Source organism: Oryzias latipes, chromosome 7, assembly GCF_002234675.1.
Source record: "Oryzias latipes chromosome 7, ASM223467v1".
NCBI lineage: Eukaryota > Metazoa > Chordata > Actinopteri > Beloniformes > Adrianichthyidae > Oryzias > Oryzias latipes.
The window spans coordinates 23,683,869-23,700,489 of record NC_019865.2 but is presented as its reverse complement, the minus strand read 5'-3'; the positions used below and the strand labels follow the sequence as shown (position 1 = coordinate 23,700,489).

The following is a 16,621-nucleotide window of genomic DNA, read 5'->3' as shown; positions in this document are numbered from 1 at the left end:
AGTCAAAGAACACGATCCTCACTGTGGTGTTTTGGCTTTTCCAGGGAGGGGTCTGCCCTCTTCAGCAGGTATATCAGTGCATCATCCACTCCAACCTTGGGTTGGTGGGGCTCACTGCCAGTCTTAGGCATGATCTTGGTTCTGTATGTTTAACCCTTGTGCTATCCTATGACCCCACCCCTACATTGATGTGTTCTCCCTACCATTACAAAGTTGAAGAGGATTTCATGTAATCCATAGACACTAGTGAAGATCACAAATCATTGAAGAAAAAAGGTTCAGAGCACTGTCTAGTGGGTCTAGATGACCCAACTCCCAATGTTAAAGTGCCTAGGATAGCACAAGGGTTTATACTTTTTATTGTCTTTTTTCTAGTATTTAACTGTTCTGTTTTAATGACGTGTGCTTCTAACCAGTTGCACCTAAAAAAAGAGATCTGTTAATGTTAAAGAGTCTTTGTCTGCTTAAATAAAAGTTAAAAAGTCTTGGCCACAAGATTTTTTAATGACGTGTGTGGTAGTGATTTAAAATGGCAATAATCTTTACCATCATTGTGACATTGTTTTGAGCTAATAAATTAAGATTAAGTTTTCAACTTATCATAGTTTCCAGACACAAGTCAATAAATCTATTAACCTTCGTTTAAAGAGTTATTTCTGATAAACAGTTGTTCAATATAGAACAAAAGAAAAAACGCAATTCATCCAAGAGTTTTTATACTTTTATTTGCAAAACGCAGAAAAATATTTTTATTAATTTCTTTATTTACAACCATACATTATACATTCTTTCTGAATGTACTTCTGCAGAGAAGTATGTCAGAGTAGTTCAGGACATGTATGAGAGAAGTATGACGGTGGTGAGATGTGCTGTAGGTCAGACAGAGGAGTTCAAGGTGGAGGTGGGACTACACCAAGGATCAGCTTTGAGTCCTTTTTTGTTTGCTATGCTGATGGACAGGCTGACAGACGAGGTAAGACAGGAATCTCCCTGGACAATGATGTTTGCGGATGACATCGTAATTTGCAGTGAGAGTAGAGAGCAGGTGGAGGAACAGCTAGAGAGGTGGAGGTTTGCTCTGGAAAGAAGAGGTATGAAGGTCAGTCGTAGTAAGACAGAATACATGTGTCTGAACGAGAGGGATCAAGGTAGAAGCGTTAGGTTACAGGGGACTGAGGTGAAGAAGGTGCAGGAGTTTAAGTACTTGGGGTCAACAGTTCAGTGTGATGGGGATTGTGGAAAAGAGGTGAAGAGGCGAGTGCAGGCAGGTTGGAGCGGTTGGAGGAAAGTGTCAGGAGTGTTGTGTGACAGAAGAGTGCCAGCAAGACTCAAAGGAAAGGTGTACAAGACAGTGGTGAGACCAGCTCTGCTCTATGGGTTAGAGACGGTAGCAGTGAGACAGAGACAAGAGGCTGAGATGGAGGTAGCGGAGATGAAGATGTTGAGGTTCTCCTTAGGAATGACCAGGTTAGACAGGATAAGGAACGAGTACATCAGAGGGACGGCTCATGTTGCCTGTGTTAGCGACAAAGTCAGAGAAGCCAGACTGAGATGGTTTGGACATGTTCAGAGGAGGGATAGTGGATATATTGGTAGAAGGATGTTGGAGATGGAGCTGCCTGGCCGGAGGGCAAGAGGACGGCCAAAGAGGAGATATATGGATGTCTTAACAGAGGACATGAAGTTGGCTAATGTTAGGGTAGAAGATGTTCATGATAGAGTGAGGTGGAAAAGGATGATTCGCTGTGGCGACCCCTGATGGGAAAAGCCGAAAGAGAAAGAAGATAAATTATACATTCTTTTTATAGAATAACTTCCTGGGAGTTACAAACCCGCTTTAATCTCAAATTATCAACAGTTATTTTTCGAAATTTACTGAGTGATTCCATAATAACTGACAATCTTGTTAGTTTTTCTGTTAAAAAGTGCAAACAGGAACAAAGTCACATCGATCATTAAACATGCAGGAGACATGCAGGGACTGCAACCTGACACACACGCTGATAAATAAATGTGAACCTTTATGACTACACAGCAGAGAAAAATAGTGCAACGTTTTTTAAAGTACATTGAAGGGGATCCAGGGCACAGGCGAGTCAACCTCGAGCGGCGCAACAGTATCAGAGTGCATGAAAACTTTAAAGCCATGTTCACACCGCCCTCTGCAATGCGCGTTCAAGCAGCACTTCCAATAAAAAGTCTACATAGACACGCGTAAATGCGCATTTCAGGCTAGCGCTTAAAACCTTTGCATTCACGTGTCGCTACGTACATTTTAAAGACAATTTTTGAGCTCTACATACAAAACGCACGGCCATTAAACCCGTGTTGAAAGTTAAACCAGGTCGAGCTGAAATAGCCAAAATTATACGACACCAGGTCTTTTGTATGTCGGAATAAAGCATGGATTTGCACCGCTTTGACATTTCCAACTGTTGGTGGTGGACATGTCAGTAAACAGTGGGGGGAAAACAGTTTTTTTCCTGCTAAATGTGCCTTCAAAAACGCGTCTTGAACGCGCATCACATGCCCGGTGTAAACGCAGTTTCAGAGAAGCATCAGGAGCGTCTTTAATACGTCAGGATTATTCAACTTCAAAAGCAGCATATACAACCTCCCAACTTTAATAAAGTGTCTGAGAACATATAACCGCAGAAAAACTATCATAGATATCTGCTCAGCTCTGGTTGCAAAATTAAAGACATCTAAGCAGACGGGATGCGGGCCGTGTGCTGGTTTCGTCCGTAGATGAGGAAGCCCATCGCTGTGCGCAGCTCCTCAAGCTCCAGGTTCCTCAGGAAGTTCCTCTGAAGCTCCGCCTCCACCCTGTTCCCAGCAGGTCCACTGCAGCCCTTCAGCAGAACCACAGCAGACTGGCACAGTAACCACTCAGCCAGCTTTCTCATGCCAGCATTTCCCTGTTTATCCAGAATCCTCTGACCCCAAAGGGTGAGGTGCAGCATGTTTGCTGCTACACGAGCACTGGGGCGCTACACGGCAGAGATAAGACAAACACATTGAATTTATTAGATTATCGCTATATCTGCTCCTATTTATGTAATTATTAACAATAATGATTACATGAATTCAACCATTTTGAAAAAAACTTTGCTTTACCTTTGTAGGACTCCTCCTGAGGAGTAATCGAATCACTAACTGCACATCAGCGGGGGCACTGGAATGCAGGATAGGGAGCTGCTTCTCCTGGTAGCTGATGCTATGCAGTCCAACAGCATGGTAGAATGGATTTGGTTCACCAAAAATCTCGTAGGAAATGGCGCCCACAGCCCACGCATCGGCCTTGCTGTAGTCGATCACGACTCTGCGCCCAGGGACTGCAGAGGCCACCTAATGCCAGAAACGCACAGAGAGACGATGAGCCCCTGCAGCCTGCAGACACTACACCAAACGGTCTATCCAAATTAGTAAAGTAGTGATCAAACAGCTAAGTGAACTGTGACACAGCCAATTAATACATCTCTTGTATTTTAGTTTTATGGAGTACCACAGGGAAATATGTTGGGGACTCAATTTTTTCTTTTTTACGCCATCTTTATCTCTTTTACTTGATGCTAAAATACACAATTTTATGATTTTTATAATAAATGTATTACGTTTTACTAACGTCAATCATTGGTTGGGGCATCTTACATTGAAATCAATGGAAATGGACATATTACAACAAGCCAGGAAGTGGTCACTTGATAACCTGATCTGGCAGCAGATACTTTTGTTTTTGGACCTGCTTCAAACAGGAAGTCATGGTGTTTCGCATGGATAATGCATGTTTTTATGATTATGACAGAGACATTTTCTTAATAAACCACTTCTGTTTTGATGATCAGGTGGTCGTAAACACTTGGCATTTGAATAAAAACAGAAGTCATGATCACTCAGTCATTGGGATCCATGACAATTAAGACATGCTCATATGTAAGCCAGTCCTTTAGTCTTCTTTATAAAAACCACCATATGAAGATTATTTAAAACAAAAATAAAGTATTTATACCTCAGGGGCCATAAGAGAGGCATTCCCCCCTCTGTCCACCCACTGGCTGTTGAAGGGCAGCTGCAAACTCTGCTCACTTTCAGCCAGACAGCAGCCGAAGTCTGTGATCACTAAACGGGGGCAACCATCTGTGCATAAAAACAAACAAAAATAAGACAAATCCGTGGAGCAGCTGATGTTAAATAAGGTGTTTTTCCAATCAAAGTCTGGTTCTAGAGCTCACCCGAGTCAAACTCCAGCAGCACGTTGTCTGATTTGAGATCCCTGTGAGCAACGCCCTGCTTGCACAGATGGTCCACACCCTCCAGGAGCTGCAGCACCATCACAGATCTCTGCTTGCGGCTTGGCGTGCACACTTGCAGGTACTGACGGAGCGAGAAGGGGTAGCTTTGACAGAGACAAACAAGCTGGGAGTTACCACACAGAGACAGTTGACTTCTATTTTAACAAAACTCCATAAAGTTTAAATCCAGGAGTGACGTACGAGGAGGTCTTACTTTTTCATCACCAAAAACAGAGTGCGATTGTTGCCCAGGCCGCTGGGGTTGAGCCTGGCAGGAAGCACGTCTGGATACTCGTCCTGAGCGCCTGGCAGCAGCGGGACGTCCGCTGTGAACGCCCGGTACACTCTGATCACGTTGGGGTGAGCTGACACGCGTCTGGGCACGACTCCAAAGTTTCTGCACAGAAATAGATTTGGGATATTTAATATACTGCTCCTGATTCTGGCCTGAAAGACAGGACTATAAAGACATAGGGGTCAAATGAACACCTTTGACCTCAAACTGTTGATACTGCATTAATTGGGTTTCTGGAATTATCTGTGGTGAGGAAATTGTTGACTTTGGGGACATTCACACCGGATATGCAACATGTGTTCAAGAACACGCTTTCAACAAGCAGCGGGCTTCTTCCTCTTTTTTTTTCCTTTTTCTACTGTATAATAGTGAAAGTTTGCCACCTACAGTTGGAAGAGGGAAATTGAAACGTCAAAGAGGTGCAAATCTTGTGAATTTACAGCTCCATTCTGATATATGAAAGACTTGGCGTTATAGAATTCTGGCCAGACACACACCTAAATTATTCAGCTCCTCCATGATTATTTCTAAGCGTTTGGTAATTCTGTAATTTTAAGGGTTGCCATCAAATACAGTGATCCCTTGATTATCGCGGGGGTTACGTTCCAAATAGAACCCGTGATAAGCAAAACCCGTGAAGTAGAAACCTTTATTTTTTTACAATTATTATACAATGAAATTCACTATTATACATTGAAAAGAAAGAACAAACCATTTAACAGGCTAAATCAATTGTTTTTTTAACAAATAAAAGTACTTTAGAAACGTTTTTCAACAAATAACTTCTGTAGTGTGCTGTCAAATAATAATTTCAATCATCGATAAGAACAGAAGGCTTTAAATTGCGGAGATTAGCCCCGCCCACCGCGACCCGAGTGGATTAAACGGAGGAAAATTTAAAATGATTATGAAAAAAATAAAAAAAGTACAGTGGGACAGATAGTGACTCCGGTCTACTTTTTCACTGCTCTTCATACTGAGCCGCTGCATCCTCTGCAGCGTTTTTTCCTTCTGAAGCCCGCGGTGCAGCTGCAGGTGTGTTTGTTCGGGAGAGGAACATAGTGATAGGCAGTTGTTGTCGCTCTTTTTTCTTCTTTGCTAAAGATCCTTATACACCGACATGCCACCATCGATTATGTTGGAGAACTGTAATGAACGGCTCATCAAAGGGTCCCATTCTTGAGCTACTCGCTGAGTGACTTTTTAGCCAATCAGAATGCAGAACACAATGCACAATCCAAATCCGTGAAGTAGCGAAACCGTGAAAAGTAAACCGTGATATAGCAAGGGATCACTGTACATCACTAGAGTCCCTGATTGGTCAAAGCTCGACCTGGTTTCACTTTCAACGCGCGTTCAGTGGCTGCACGTTTTGTACACAGAACCTGGTGTACAAACCATTGGCCCCACCATTGGTTCTGGTGCAACTCTCTGGTCTTTCTGCAATACTGGGCTTCTCGTCTACCAATCTGGTGTGGTAAAGTGAGCGCCAGGCCTCCACCCATGTATGGTGAGAGCAATGGATAATCCATTAGATCAGGGGTTCTCAACGTTTTTGTAGCAGAGGGCCAAATTATGAACTCGACATTACACTGGGGGCCAATTTTGGTGAAAAAAAAAAAAGTTGTTTTTAATAACTTTAATGACCAAATGCCATTAACCAGGCCCTCCAGATGTTTTCCCAGTTGCGGTCGGAGGTTGCTGCCCAGATCTTCTACTCGTCTGTTAATAGTTTCATTTGACAGACTTTCTTTTGATCTGGACATACAATGTCAGCTACTTCCAGCATACATTGTTTTTACAAACTCCCAGTCAATGAAGGGCTTGCTTTGCTGGACCAAATTTCCAATTTCCAAAGCCACAATGTAGCTAGCTTCTGTCACAGCTTCACTGGATGTAGCCATTTTTGTAAACATCTGCTGTACAGCATAGCCTCGTTGTAGTTGTTGGAGATTATAGTTGCACTCCTTGCCGGTTGTCATAGTTTTTATGATTTGTGACATAGTGATGATTTTTTTGCTTGCAAATAAGGCACATGACTTTATCCAGCCCATGAGGTACGACAAAGTAAGCATTTGTCCACTTAGCTTGAAAGCGCCTTTTCTCCTCGCCAACACGTTTTTCCTCAAAGGAACCTACTCTGGCTCTCTTTTATCGAGGGCCACAAAAAAATCTTCCCGCGGGCCACCATTGGCCCCCGGGTCGCACTTTGAGAACCTCTGGACTAGATAATTCTTCTACATGCTCTTAAAATTCTAGAATGATTTTTGTGTTGCGATGGGATTTTGCTTGTTCTTTTACGGTATATATTCAAATCCCTTGTTCTCCACAAGGCAGTATGGCCTCATATCTGCCACTATACACTCTGATGGATTTTGTCATCTTTTTAAATTGCTGTGATGCAACCCTTTACGTTCATAATACGTTACATATCTATGCAAAGCCGCTAAGAAAAGCCGCTTATCTCCACGTCAGAATCAGCTGATACAAGTTGGTCACGTAAATGGTGGAAGAGTTACGGTACCTCAAGTGTGTTATTCAAGTGTCATGCTAACCGATCATCCTCCTCCCGAATAAAACACACCCAACTGTGGCTAGTGATCAGGTTCAGTAATGATTCGTTGCAGCCCTTTGACTTCGTTAACATATTTACCCGTCTAAAGTAAGTTGCTGTTTTGCTGGCGCCAGAGCGAGGGGGTCTGTGGGAACCAGCTCATGGGACATCGATCTAAAGATCGCCTCGTTTGATGACCCTGCCTGCAAACACATAGAATCACAACACCGGTCAGAAAGCGACCTTTCTTCCCCTCCCCACATACATGGGTGCTGGCCATGACCCACCCCAAAGTTCCACAGCATCTTGATTGCCAGCGGGAAGTTCCTTAGAGAGCAGCAACTCAGAGATGGCATGACGCGATTTCCTTCCTCGCCCTCACTGTCTCGTATCTGCACCGCGGCGGGCTCACCATCGCTTTTCTTGGAGCAGAAAAACTGAGGTGCAGCTTCATACACAGCTGCGTTGGATCCTTTCCCAATCTGGTTTCCTACAATGTAATCCTCCAGTTTGTATCCATAGGCCAAGGGCTTGAGCGGGCTCTGGAACTTCTTCTTTCTGAACACCGCCTGCAGTTCAGGAGAAATTAGATTCAGGTTTCATTAAAGCAGAGTTCAAAGTCTTTACTTTGGTATGTAAATGAAGTGTCCTTTTGAAATCTACAATTATACACTTAACTTTTAACACTAAAACAGCCTTGTAGAAGCCGATGCTCTGAGATTTAAGAAGCTTGACAAACTACCAGCGTGGTATCATTGATTAAAATTGTCTCATGAATTCATACAAACCTAATAGCATCAAACCAGTTATTTTTGCTAAAACTACTGCTAATGGGTTTACATTTACTCTACTTTCCTTCAGGCTAACTTCCTTGTTTTTGTTTTGTTACTTTCATATTATTGACCTCTTTTTGATGGACATGGATATTTTTTCACATAATCAGTGTGATGGCATGCATGTCACCCCTTTTTGGGCTAATTTCCACCCCTTCTGGGTCTCAAGCGGGCTGCAGGTGCATCATTTACAGCAGAGGGGGGGGTGGGGGGGTGGGGTGTCAGACTCCAGGCCTCGAGGGCCGGCCTCCTGCTGGTTTCCCAAAAATCCTGCCTTATCTGCTGCTGCTGCTGATGACTTGTGGATCAGGTGTGTTTAGCCAATAAGGAGCTTCAATGGCAGGTTGCTTGAAAAACATGTTGGACCCTCACGGCCTGGATTCTGACACCGCTGATTTACACAATCAGTTGTTGTTGCTTGGCAACAACAAAATGCTGCTAGAGAAGCGACCAGAGGGCAGGAGAGGCTAAGGAGACTGAGGTCCTTCAGAAATTGCAGGACTCTTGTAGAGATTTCATGATGGCACTGACAGGAACAGTGTGAAGATCCAGCTCCATTCTGGACATTCCTCTTCATCATCAGGATTTACTGCAATCGGTGCACTGAGGAGCTCCTTCAGTCAGAGACTTGAACACTTAGCTACAGGAATGAGAGCTTTTGCAGATCGTTCCTCCTGTCAGATATTAGACTCTAACACCTGACACTGGTCAATAGTTATTGTTATTCATTTTTCTAGTGTTTTATTTTTTTTTTGTTATTTATTTGCCGTTGTCAAAAGAGGTTGTAACAAGTGATTGATAAAGTTATATTCTATTCTAAAGTTTAAGTTTGTGTTGTTGTCAGTTGCAGCATAACTTAGTTTGTCACTTCCAGGGATGAGCTTGTACTGTCGGTTCATTTCACATTGACATGTATCAGGAGCAGACGAAACAATGCCGTTTGAAAAAATATCGTATTTGTGATGTAAAAAACATGCTGGGCAGGTCACAAGCTGCCTGCTCTGCTCCATTCCAAAGCAACAACTTGCAGACAAAGATCCGTGTTCGTTTACCTCTGGATAGCTCCAATATTGCTCACCATTTCTGCTAGGGATGAGGGTGTGGGGGCTGTAAGCTAGCGGGAGAGCATGTAAACAGAGAGCTCTCTGCAATTGGGAGAGGAAAGGGGGCGGGGTTGCTCCGTGGCAACAGTCCCGCCCACAACTCAGGGGTGAATTTCTAATAAACTACTGCAGACACTACGTCCAAGAAAACAAACGTTTTTTAAATGGAATAATCCTAATGAAAAGACCACTGGAAACGCTTTTAAAATAGATAAAAAATGATTAATTAATACATATTTTACTATAATAAATACTAACCTCATTGGACCCAATAAATGAAAGAATTAAACTTGTCAATTTATTTTATTTGAACAACAGATTTACACAGCTATGTTCTAAATTTTGTTTTTTCTATAAAATTACAGTAAAATCGATGATTTTTTTAAGTAAGTTTTAACATAAAACAGTCGCTATAAAAAACGCAAATATAAAATGTCAGATCTACTGAGGCTCAGACTGAAATGACAGCAGGAATTCATACCTTTATCTCATTGCACGTTGCCAAACTCAGCCTGTCGTCCTCAATCTGCTTCTCGATTAATCCCACACCGAGGCCAAACGCCAGAAAGACGGCTCTGTTCCGCGGTGAACCTCCGGCAAACCTCCTAACGAAGCCAGCCCACTGGAGCTGAGCTGCCAGACCCCTCAGTGAGGTGCGGTAATACCGGTATCGGAGAGGCAGGAAAGCCTGAGGCTGAGCGGTCCGGAAGGCCGGGCCCGCACGAACTCGGTCAGCTCGGAGCTTCGCTGCGACCCGACTACCTGCTTTCAGGACCCCCAGCTGAAAAATCGACCGGCCCAACTCCAGCCCTCGGCTAATAGCGTGTTTAACAGACATTGTGAGCCCAGAAGGGTTTTTAGAAACGTTTTAAAGCCCCGGGAATGCAGGTCAGCCTCAAACAGCTGCCGCGAGGAGCAAAGTTAAACAAAACAAATGCTACTGAGCATGCGCAAAGGACCTATGGTCATTGGTTTAGATAAAATACATTCATGGCCCCCTTCAACGAGTGGGAACCACAATACTGTATATTTCAGGCCTCAGCACCTTAGCGCATTTATTTTGTGTTGTGCAGTTAAAATTATCGTCTATATTTTTAATTAACGGTAATTGTTGTAACAAACTGAGTTAGAGCTGTTTGGATCCCAGCATCATTGTTTTTTTTTTCTAGTTACGGATATACTTTGAATGCATCATATTCATCCCCTTGACCCATCCTGAGAAACAGGCAGGATTGGCAGAATGATTTTAAAGGGGCGGGGAAAATACCAGTGCATTTTAAGGAAAGTTAATTATTTTCTTTGGATATTAATTTTAATTTTCTTCTTTTGTCTTTATAATGATAAGTAGTTTATTTGTGACATAAAAACTGTATTATTGAAGCAGGACCATAGACGCAGGGTAGGACTTGGAGGTTCCTGCTGAGCTTTGGTCAGAATTTGCACTGGAAGGTTAAAGGAATGATGTGACAGAAATAAAAGTTATTTTTAACACAGTATATGATGACAAATGCATAAATACATCTAAATCAGCTAACAACATTAGCTTGATTAACACATTTTTTTTATTTGTAATTATTCTTTCCCTCAATGTTAGAACTTTGTTTTCTCTGGGGGTTTCCAGACTATGTCCCTAAGTCTCTAAGATATGGAAGTTTTGTTTCACCTATAACTCAAAGTAATATTCAATTCTGAATTGACCATATCCCTGTTTAGTCCCAGTTTAAAATGCATTTTGCGATTTAGAATTCATAATGATAAAATAATAAAAAAGCATAATTAATTAAAAGTTGCAAAATGCATTTTATTTGAATTGTAGTATCAAAAAACCGTGACAGTTAATTTTAATTATTGTTCATTTTGAATTCTAAATCACAAAATGCATTGAAATGCCAATTGCAAAATGTGTGATCAAATGGAAAATTGAATTGCCTATTGAGAATTGCATGTCACTTTGAATTATGAGTGAAAAAACTTTTACAGGTACAGTTGCAGGTACCATATCAAGGTCATATTAATTTTTGTGTTAATGGAAATGCACACATAGGTTATTAAAAATCAAAATCAGTCCTATTACTCCTTCTATTGTTATTTTCACCATGAAATTGTTACGTCTGTGCTTATTCAAAATCCCTACAATAACATCAATTCTTACATTTATGACCATGATCCTTGTTATAAATATGAACAATACTAACATCACTGTTCCTTAATTCATTCATATATTTAAATTAAATTATTAATCGATATTATGCTTCTGCAATTTGGCTTTGGTTTGTTTTTCCTTTTTTCTTTTAAGGAGATTTTTTGATGCTTGGGTTTTGTTTTTCAGTATCTCATGGCCAAACAAGCCTCTGTGCATTTTCAGTGTATATTATGGGTAAAAAATCTTGCCCTCAAAGATTACAGAGAAAAAAGAATGTTCTTGAGCCTTGCTGACTAGCGACTGGTCCAGGATGCACCACGCCTTTGTTCAACATGAGTCGGAACGTTCCAGCAACCCCAAAAGGGATTCAGCAGTTTAAGAATATAGATGACGGAAAGAAATTTCCTGGACCAAAAAAAAAGATATTCATCACATAAAGCAATCTCATTAACGTTTAATTATTTATGCAACCTATCTAACAAAGGTTTTGGAAGCAGATATTTGATTTTTTATAACACTTACAGGTCAGAAATGTCTGGCATCTTTAAATATTTCCTAAAGGAGCAGTCTAAAATGTGTTTTATGGTGAGTAATTTTGGTTATGAATTATTATAGGTTCAGGTAGTCACCAACCATGCTGGGTCTTCTGTATTTCCTAAAACATATTTCAGAGGCAGAGATCTTCTTTAATTTTTTATTATTTTTTATGATGAGGAATAAAATAAAATGCTTGAAGAAAATGGAAACACTTTGAAAAATAAAACAAACAGCTCATCTTTGTTGTCATCAGATGCTTTATTCTGGATTGTCTTTTAGATGTAATAGCACTAGAAAGGTTTAAATGTCAATTCTTTGTCCCAATGTGTTTCTGTGCAAAGTTGCAAAATCAAGAGCTTCTGTGTGGCAAATTGTATCTGTGATTTGAGTCAAATGAGTCATTTTAAAAGTTTCCACTAACTGACTAACCTTTGACCTCTACAGATACTTCTCAATGTCATGTATTGACGAGGGACAATATATTGTGGAAAAAAACTGACCCCAAATCCCCTTTTGACATAACTTTGATCAACAGGTTACCTTTACATCAAACAATAGAAGCAATATTGAGAACAAGCTTTTCAGTGACGGCTCATGGAGAGTCATTGTTAATAATCCAGTTGATCCATTTGACGTACTGCCTCACTTTGGTGTAGACGCCGGGGTAGTATGGGTTAGCGCAGCTGATGCCCCAGGACACAATACCCTCAAAGTAATCATTGCAGACAAGCGGACCCCCGGAGTCGCCCTGTGAGGACACAAGAAGTAGTGTTTACTTTTAGCCAATGTCAGACTGTTATAGTCAGCTGTAAACGTTTTCTTCATATTTGCAGTGTCAGCTATTCAATAGTACAAATCAGCAGATTTTTAAGTAAGAAGAAAAAAAAACACCTTCAACCCTTGTGCAATCCTTGGCACTTTGACATTGGGAGTTGGGTCACATAGACCCCACAAGACAGTGCTCTTTACCTTTTTTCTTCAATGATTTGTGATCTTCACTGGTGTCCATGGATTACATGAAATCCTATTCACCTTTATCCACCTTTATCATGGTAGGGAGAACACGTCAATGGTCATCTTGACCCCATAGGATAGTACAAGGGTTAAATGGCAGATGGAAAAGATTTCTTATAGTATAAGTTATACACCTTTATGTGATATGATTATTTTTACAGGAGCTAACCAAACCCCAAGAAAAATCCTGCAGTTACAACAAATGCTCAATGTAACCCTTGTGCTATTTTAGGCACTTTAACATTGGGAGTTGGGTCATGTAGACCCACTAGACAGTGCTCTGAACCTTTTTTCATCAATGATTTGTGATCTTCACTGGTGTCCATGGATTACATGAAATCTTTCCACCTTTATCCACCTTTGTCATGGTAGGGAGAACACGTCAATATAAGGGTGGGGTCATAGGATAGCACAAGGGTTAAGAGGGATTTGATTGAAACAAATGAGTGCAAAGAAAACCCCAAAATCCTGCTAATCCTCTGAGCAACCCCACTAAGAGTACTTTCACTATAAGAGTCCCACAAACTGTGCATGAGTAGGGGAGGAATGTGGAAGCATGCACACATTGATGTCTTTTGATTTGCTTTCACAGGAGACTAAAGATTTGACCCAGTACGATGAAAATAGTGTTTTTGGTGTTTTTAACATCTGATGCATTTCCTTGCGGAAGAATAGATTCATGTAGGTCTTTGCTTTCCTCGACTTAGCTGACATCTGACTCAATCCTGTACGGCTGAATAGCTCCAATATTGCTCACCATTTTCTGTTGCACCGCTAATGTTAGGCTGGGGGTTGTGAGGGGTTGTAAGCTAGCGGGTATAAAAGTGGGGGCAGGATTACTCTTTGCCAAAAGTTTCACCCACAACTCTAATTAACCACTGTGGCTCTGCACAAACGATGTCCTAGAAAATGACACAGGCTTTTTGATTTACGCTACAAACGGCATAACAATATTTAAAAAGACCACTGGGAACATTTTTAATACATCAAAGGATGATTGGAGTAGGAATTGTCACAACCTGGTGAGGTGCAAAAGACGAGGTGCAAAATTTCTTCCATCAGACACCTGATGGCAGGATCCACAATAGAGGTTTCATGGGTACCATGTGCCAGAGGTATCTTTTGTTGTATCAGAAACAATAAAATACAGACATTTTCGTTGCCATACCTGACAGGAATCTTTTCCACCGTAGATAGATCCGGCACACAGCATGTTCTCAGTGATTCTCCCCCAGTAGTACCAGTTGCAGTAAGGTATTTCTCTCACGTCCACAGCCCGGAGTACAGGTGAGAGGGTGTAGCTGTAAACCTGTGTCACACCCCAGCCGCTCACAGTGCACACGGCCCCGGTAATAGATGGGGTGTTGTCATCTGGTAACTTAGCTGGCTGGACGTTAGCGTTCAGCTGTGCCGGACGAGATAGCTGAAACACAAACCAGAATTTACAAGAGGAGCTGACTGAGGCTGTGGAGGTGGCCTACTCTGTTTTCCGCTAACCTTGATCAGCATGATGTCATTGTTGTACGTCCTGTAGTTGTAGTTTTGGACATATATCTTTGAGACGTTGAAGACCTGTTCAAACCCCTCGGTGACGATGAGGCTGTGCTCGCTCAGCACCACGGTCATCAGGTAGCTCCTGTGAGTCACAGAGAGTCCAAACTTAAAACATAAAGACATCACATCCACACAACAGGAACATTTTCTTAAATGTAAATAGTTTGAAAAGGATCAGTTGGAAGTTTAAAGTCTCTCTTTATTTTATTGTTTTCAGTGCAACAAGTAAAAGTATTACATTTACTGTTCCTGGAGTTTAAGACAGGTTTGATAGCGCTACCAAATGTCAAGATATGAAAACAATTTATTTTTTGCTTAAATATCCACTCCGACCGATCATCTTTTGATCTATTGTGAAAGCATTCACGTTGGTCTTTTTAAAAATTATTATGGTGTTTTTAGACAAAATCCAAAAACCAAGTGTCATTTTCTTGGACATAGTTTCTGCAGAGCGGTAGTAGGTCATTAGAAATTGGCCTCTAAGTTGTGGGCAGGAGTCTTGGTGTGGAGCAACCCTGCAGGGAGCTTGTTGCTCACGCTGCGTATTTTCTATGCAACGAGGTTTTGCTTGTGTGCAACTCCTTGTTTCTAGACATTAATATCTTATCAGAATTCTTTTTAAGTAAAAGTTACTTGATGCAAGGACAGATCATTTTAATACTTTCTAGTGATTTGATTCTTAACATTAGTGTCTTTTGCTGTTTTATGCATAAAGATGCAGTGATGGGAGGAAGCAAAATTCATGTTTGTTTTTTTAAACCTAAAACATATTTTAGACCTGTTGTGTTGAACCTCAGTTCTGCCACTGCATGAAAAGCTGCAATGGTGCACTTGATGCTAAAGCTAAACATACATTACATACATTCTAATCAGGAGATGCAAATTCCATAGTATTTTTCTCATGACTAGATGAGATCTTAATTGTTTTTATTTCACATTAATTTTTATCTTTAAAAATTTCTAAAAGTATATAACAAAAACGCTCCCTAAAACACAGCAGTGGAGCAACTTTCTCTCCTTCTCATCTCAGGGCTTTTTCATTTCTTAAACAGTGTCAGTACTCACGGTCTCCAGCAGTGGGCAGCAGAGACCACCCACTGCTCATCCACCAGGGTTCCTCCACAGTAGTGGTCCCTGTTCTCAGTCTGCAGGGAGACCTGATACTTGATGGAGTACGGCTGGACCTCCTGACCCCCAATGATTCTTCCTGCAAACACATCTGCTAAACAGCAGCCAATAGCAAGCATCTTAGAGAATGTTGTATGTAACTCAATTGTTACAGAAAAGCAAAACAAAAGTCGGTTGAACTGTTCTTTTGTCATTTGAACGGGAAATTTGGAGAACAGTAATATGCCCACTTTTTCAATTGGTTTAATTGAAAATTGAATTCAACCCCCACACAATAAAATAAAAAATAGAAAAAGTAAACTTTTGCTGACAAACTCACGCGAAAATGATGACAGGAGCATAAGAAACAGAACTCTGGACATATTCTGTAGGTACATGTTGGTAAATTTGTCCTGAAATTCAAAAAGCATCAGCTTTAGTGCTACTGATATTTTGTTTTTGACCAGAACAAGATATCTAACACTAATAAAAATGTATCTGAAATTTAAAAATAATAACAACAAAAATACGTTATATTTAAGGTTGACTTTCAGGGACTCACGGATATCATATTAGAAAAAACACTAAATAGCATAAATTCACACAAAACAAGCAAAATCATGACAGTGCTTAAAATCCGACTCTGTTATGTTTGTGGGTTAAAAGCAAGTTTAAACGATTAAAGTCTTGGGTGCCGATGCGGAAAGGGTCCAGGAAGTTAGTTGAACCAAAAAAAAATCCCATCATTGACGGGAAATAATTTAGGGTAAACCAGGAAATTTAAAATGTTATACATGCTCACCTTAAGAATCAAGACAGCAGAATGTTCAGAGTCCCTCAAACTGATGAAAGCAGTGTTCTCCCTTTTCCCTTTATAGAGAAACTGTATCCTCACATAAATCTTTAGCTGGAGTTATCCTTCCATCTTTTTGTTGACTGTGATTGTATAGTGCTGCTACAGTGAAGCTGACCCACTAATTAACAAAGCAAACGGATCACCTTGCATAACATCCATTTATGTCTCTGAGTTTTAGATTGTTTGGAGATTGGACACGCACGGTGGGAACGCCTTCTCTTCTCTATTGTCATGAGGTAACAGAGAAAGTACATCTTTGTGTTCACAACATGACATTGCCCTTGAATTAATGACGTTTGAATAATAGTTTAAAAAAATCCCAATTGCGTGCAT

General features: G+C 40.9%; 2 protein-coding genes across 2 annotated transcripts; both read right to left on the bottom strand.

The window, feature by feature from the left end:
- Positions 1-2,001: 2,001 nt before the first annotated feature.
- pink1 (PTEN induced putative kinase 1) lies at positions 2,002-10,027 on the bottom strand. Its single transcript, XM_004070899.3, has 8 exons — positions 9,559-10,027; positions 7,429-7,710; positions 7,241-7,344; positions 4,507-4,689; positions 4,233-4,396; positions 4,010-4,137; positions 3,118-3,348; positions 2,002-2,990 (listed from the first exon to the last, which is right to left on the bottom strand). Exons 1-8 carry the CDS (start codon positions 9,913-9,915, stop codon positions 2,706-2,708), a joined length of 1,734 nt encoding a protein of 577 aa, XP_004070947.1. The 5' UTR covers positions 9,916-10,027; the 3' UTR covers positions 2,002-2,705.
- A 1,969-nt stretch (positions 10,028-11,996) lies between these two features.
- Positions 11,997-15,869, bottom strand: LOC101161242 (trypsin-2-like). The gene is made up of 5 exons (XM_020704889.2): positions 15,773-15,869; positions 15,391-15,547; positions 14,269-14,407; positions 13,940-14,194; positions 11,997-12,505 (listed from the first exon to the last, which is right to left on the bottom strand). Exons 1-5 carry the CDS (start codon positions 15,861-15,863, stop codon positions 12,350-12,352), a joined length of 798 nt encoding a protein of 265 aa, XP_020560548.1. The 5' UTR covers positions 15,864-15,869; the 3' UTR covers positions 11,997-12,349.
- Between the last annotated feature and the right edge of the window lie 752 nt (positions 15,870-16,621).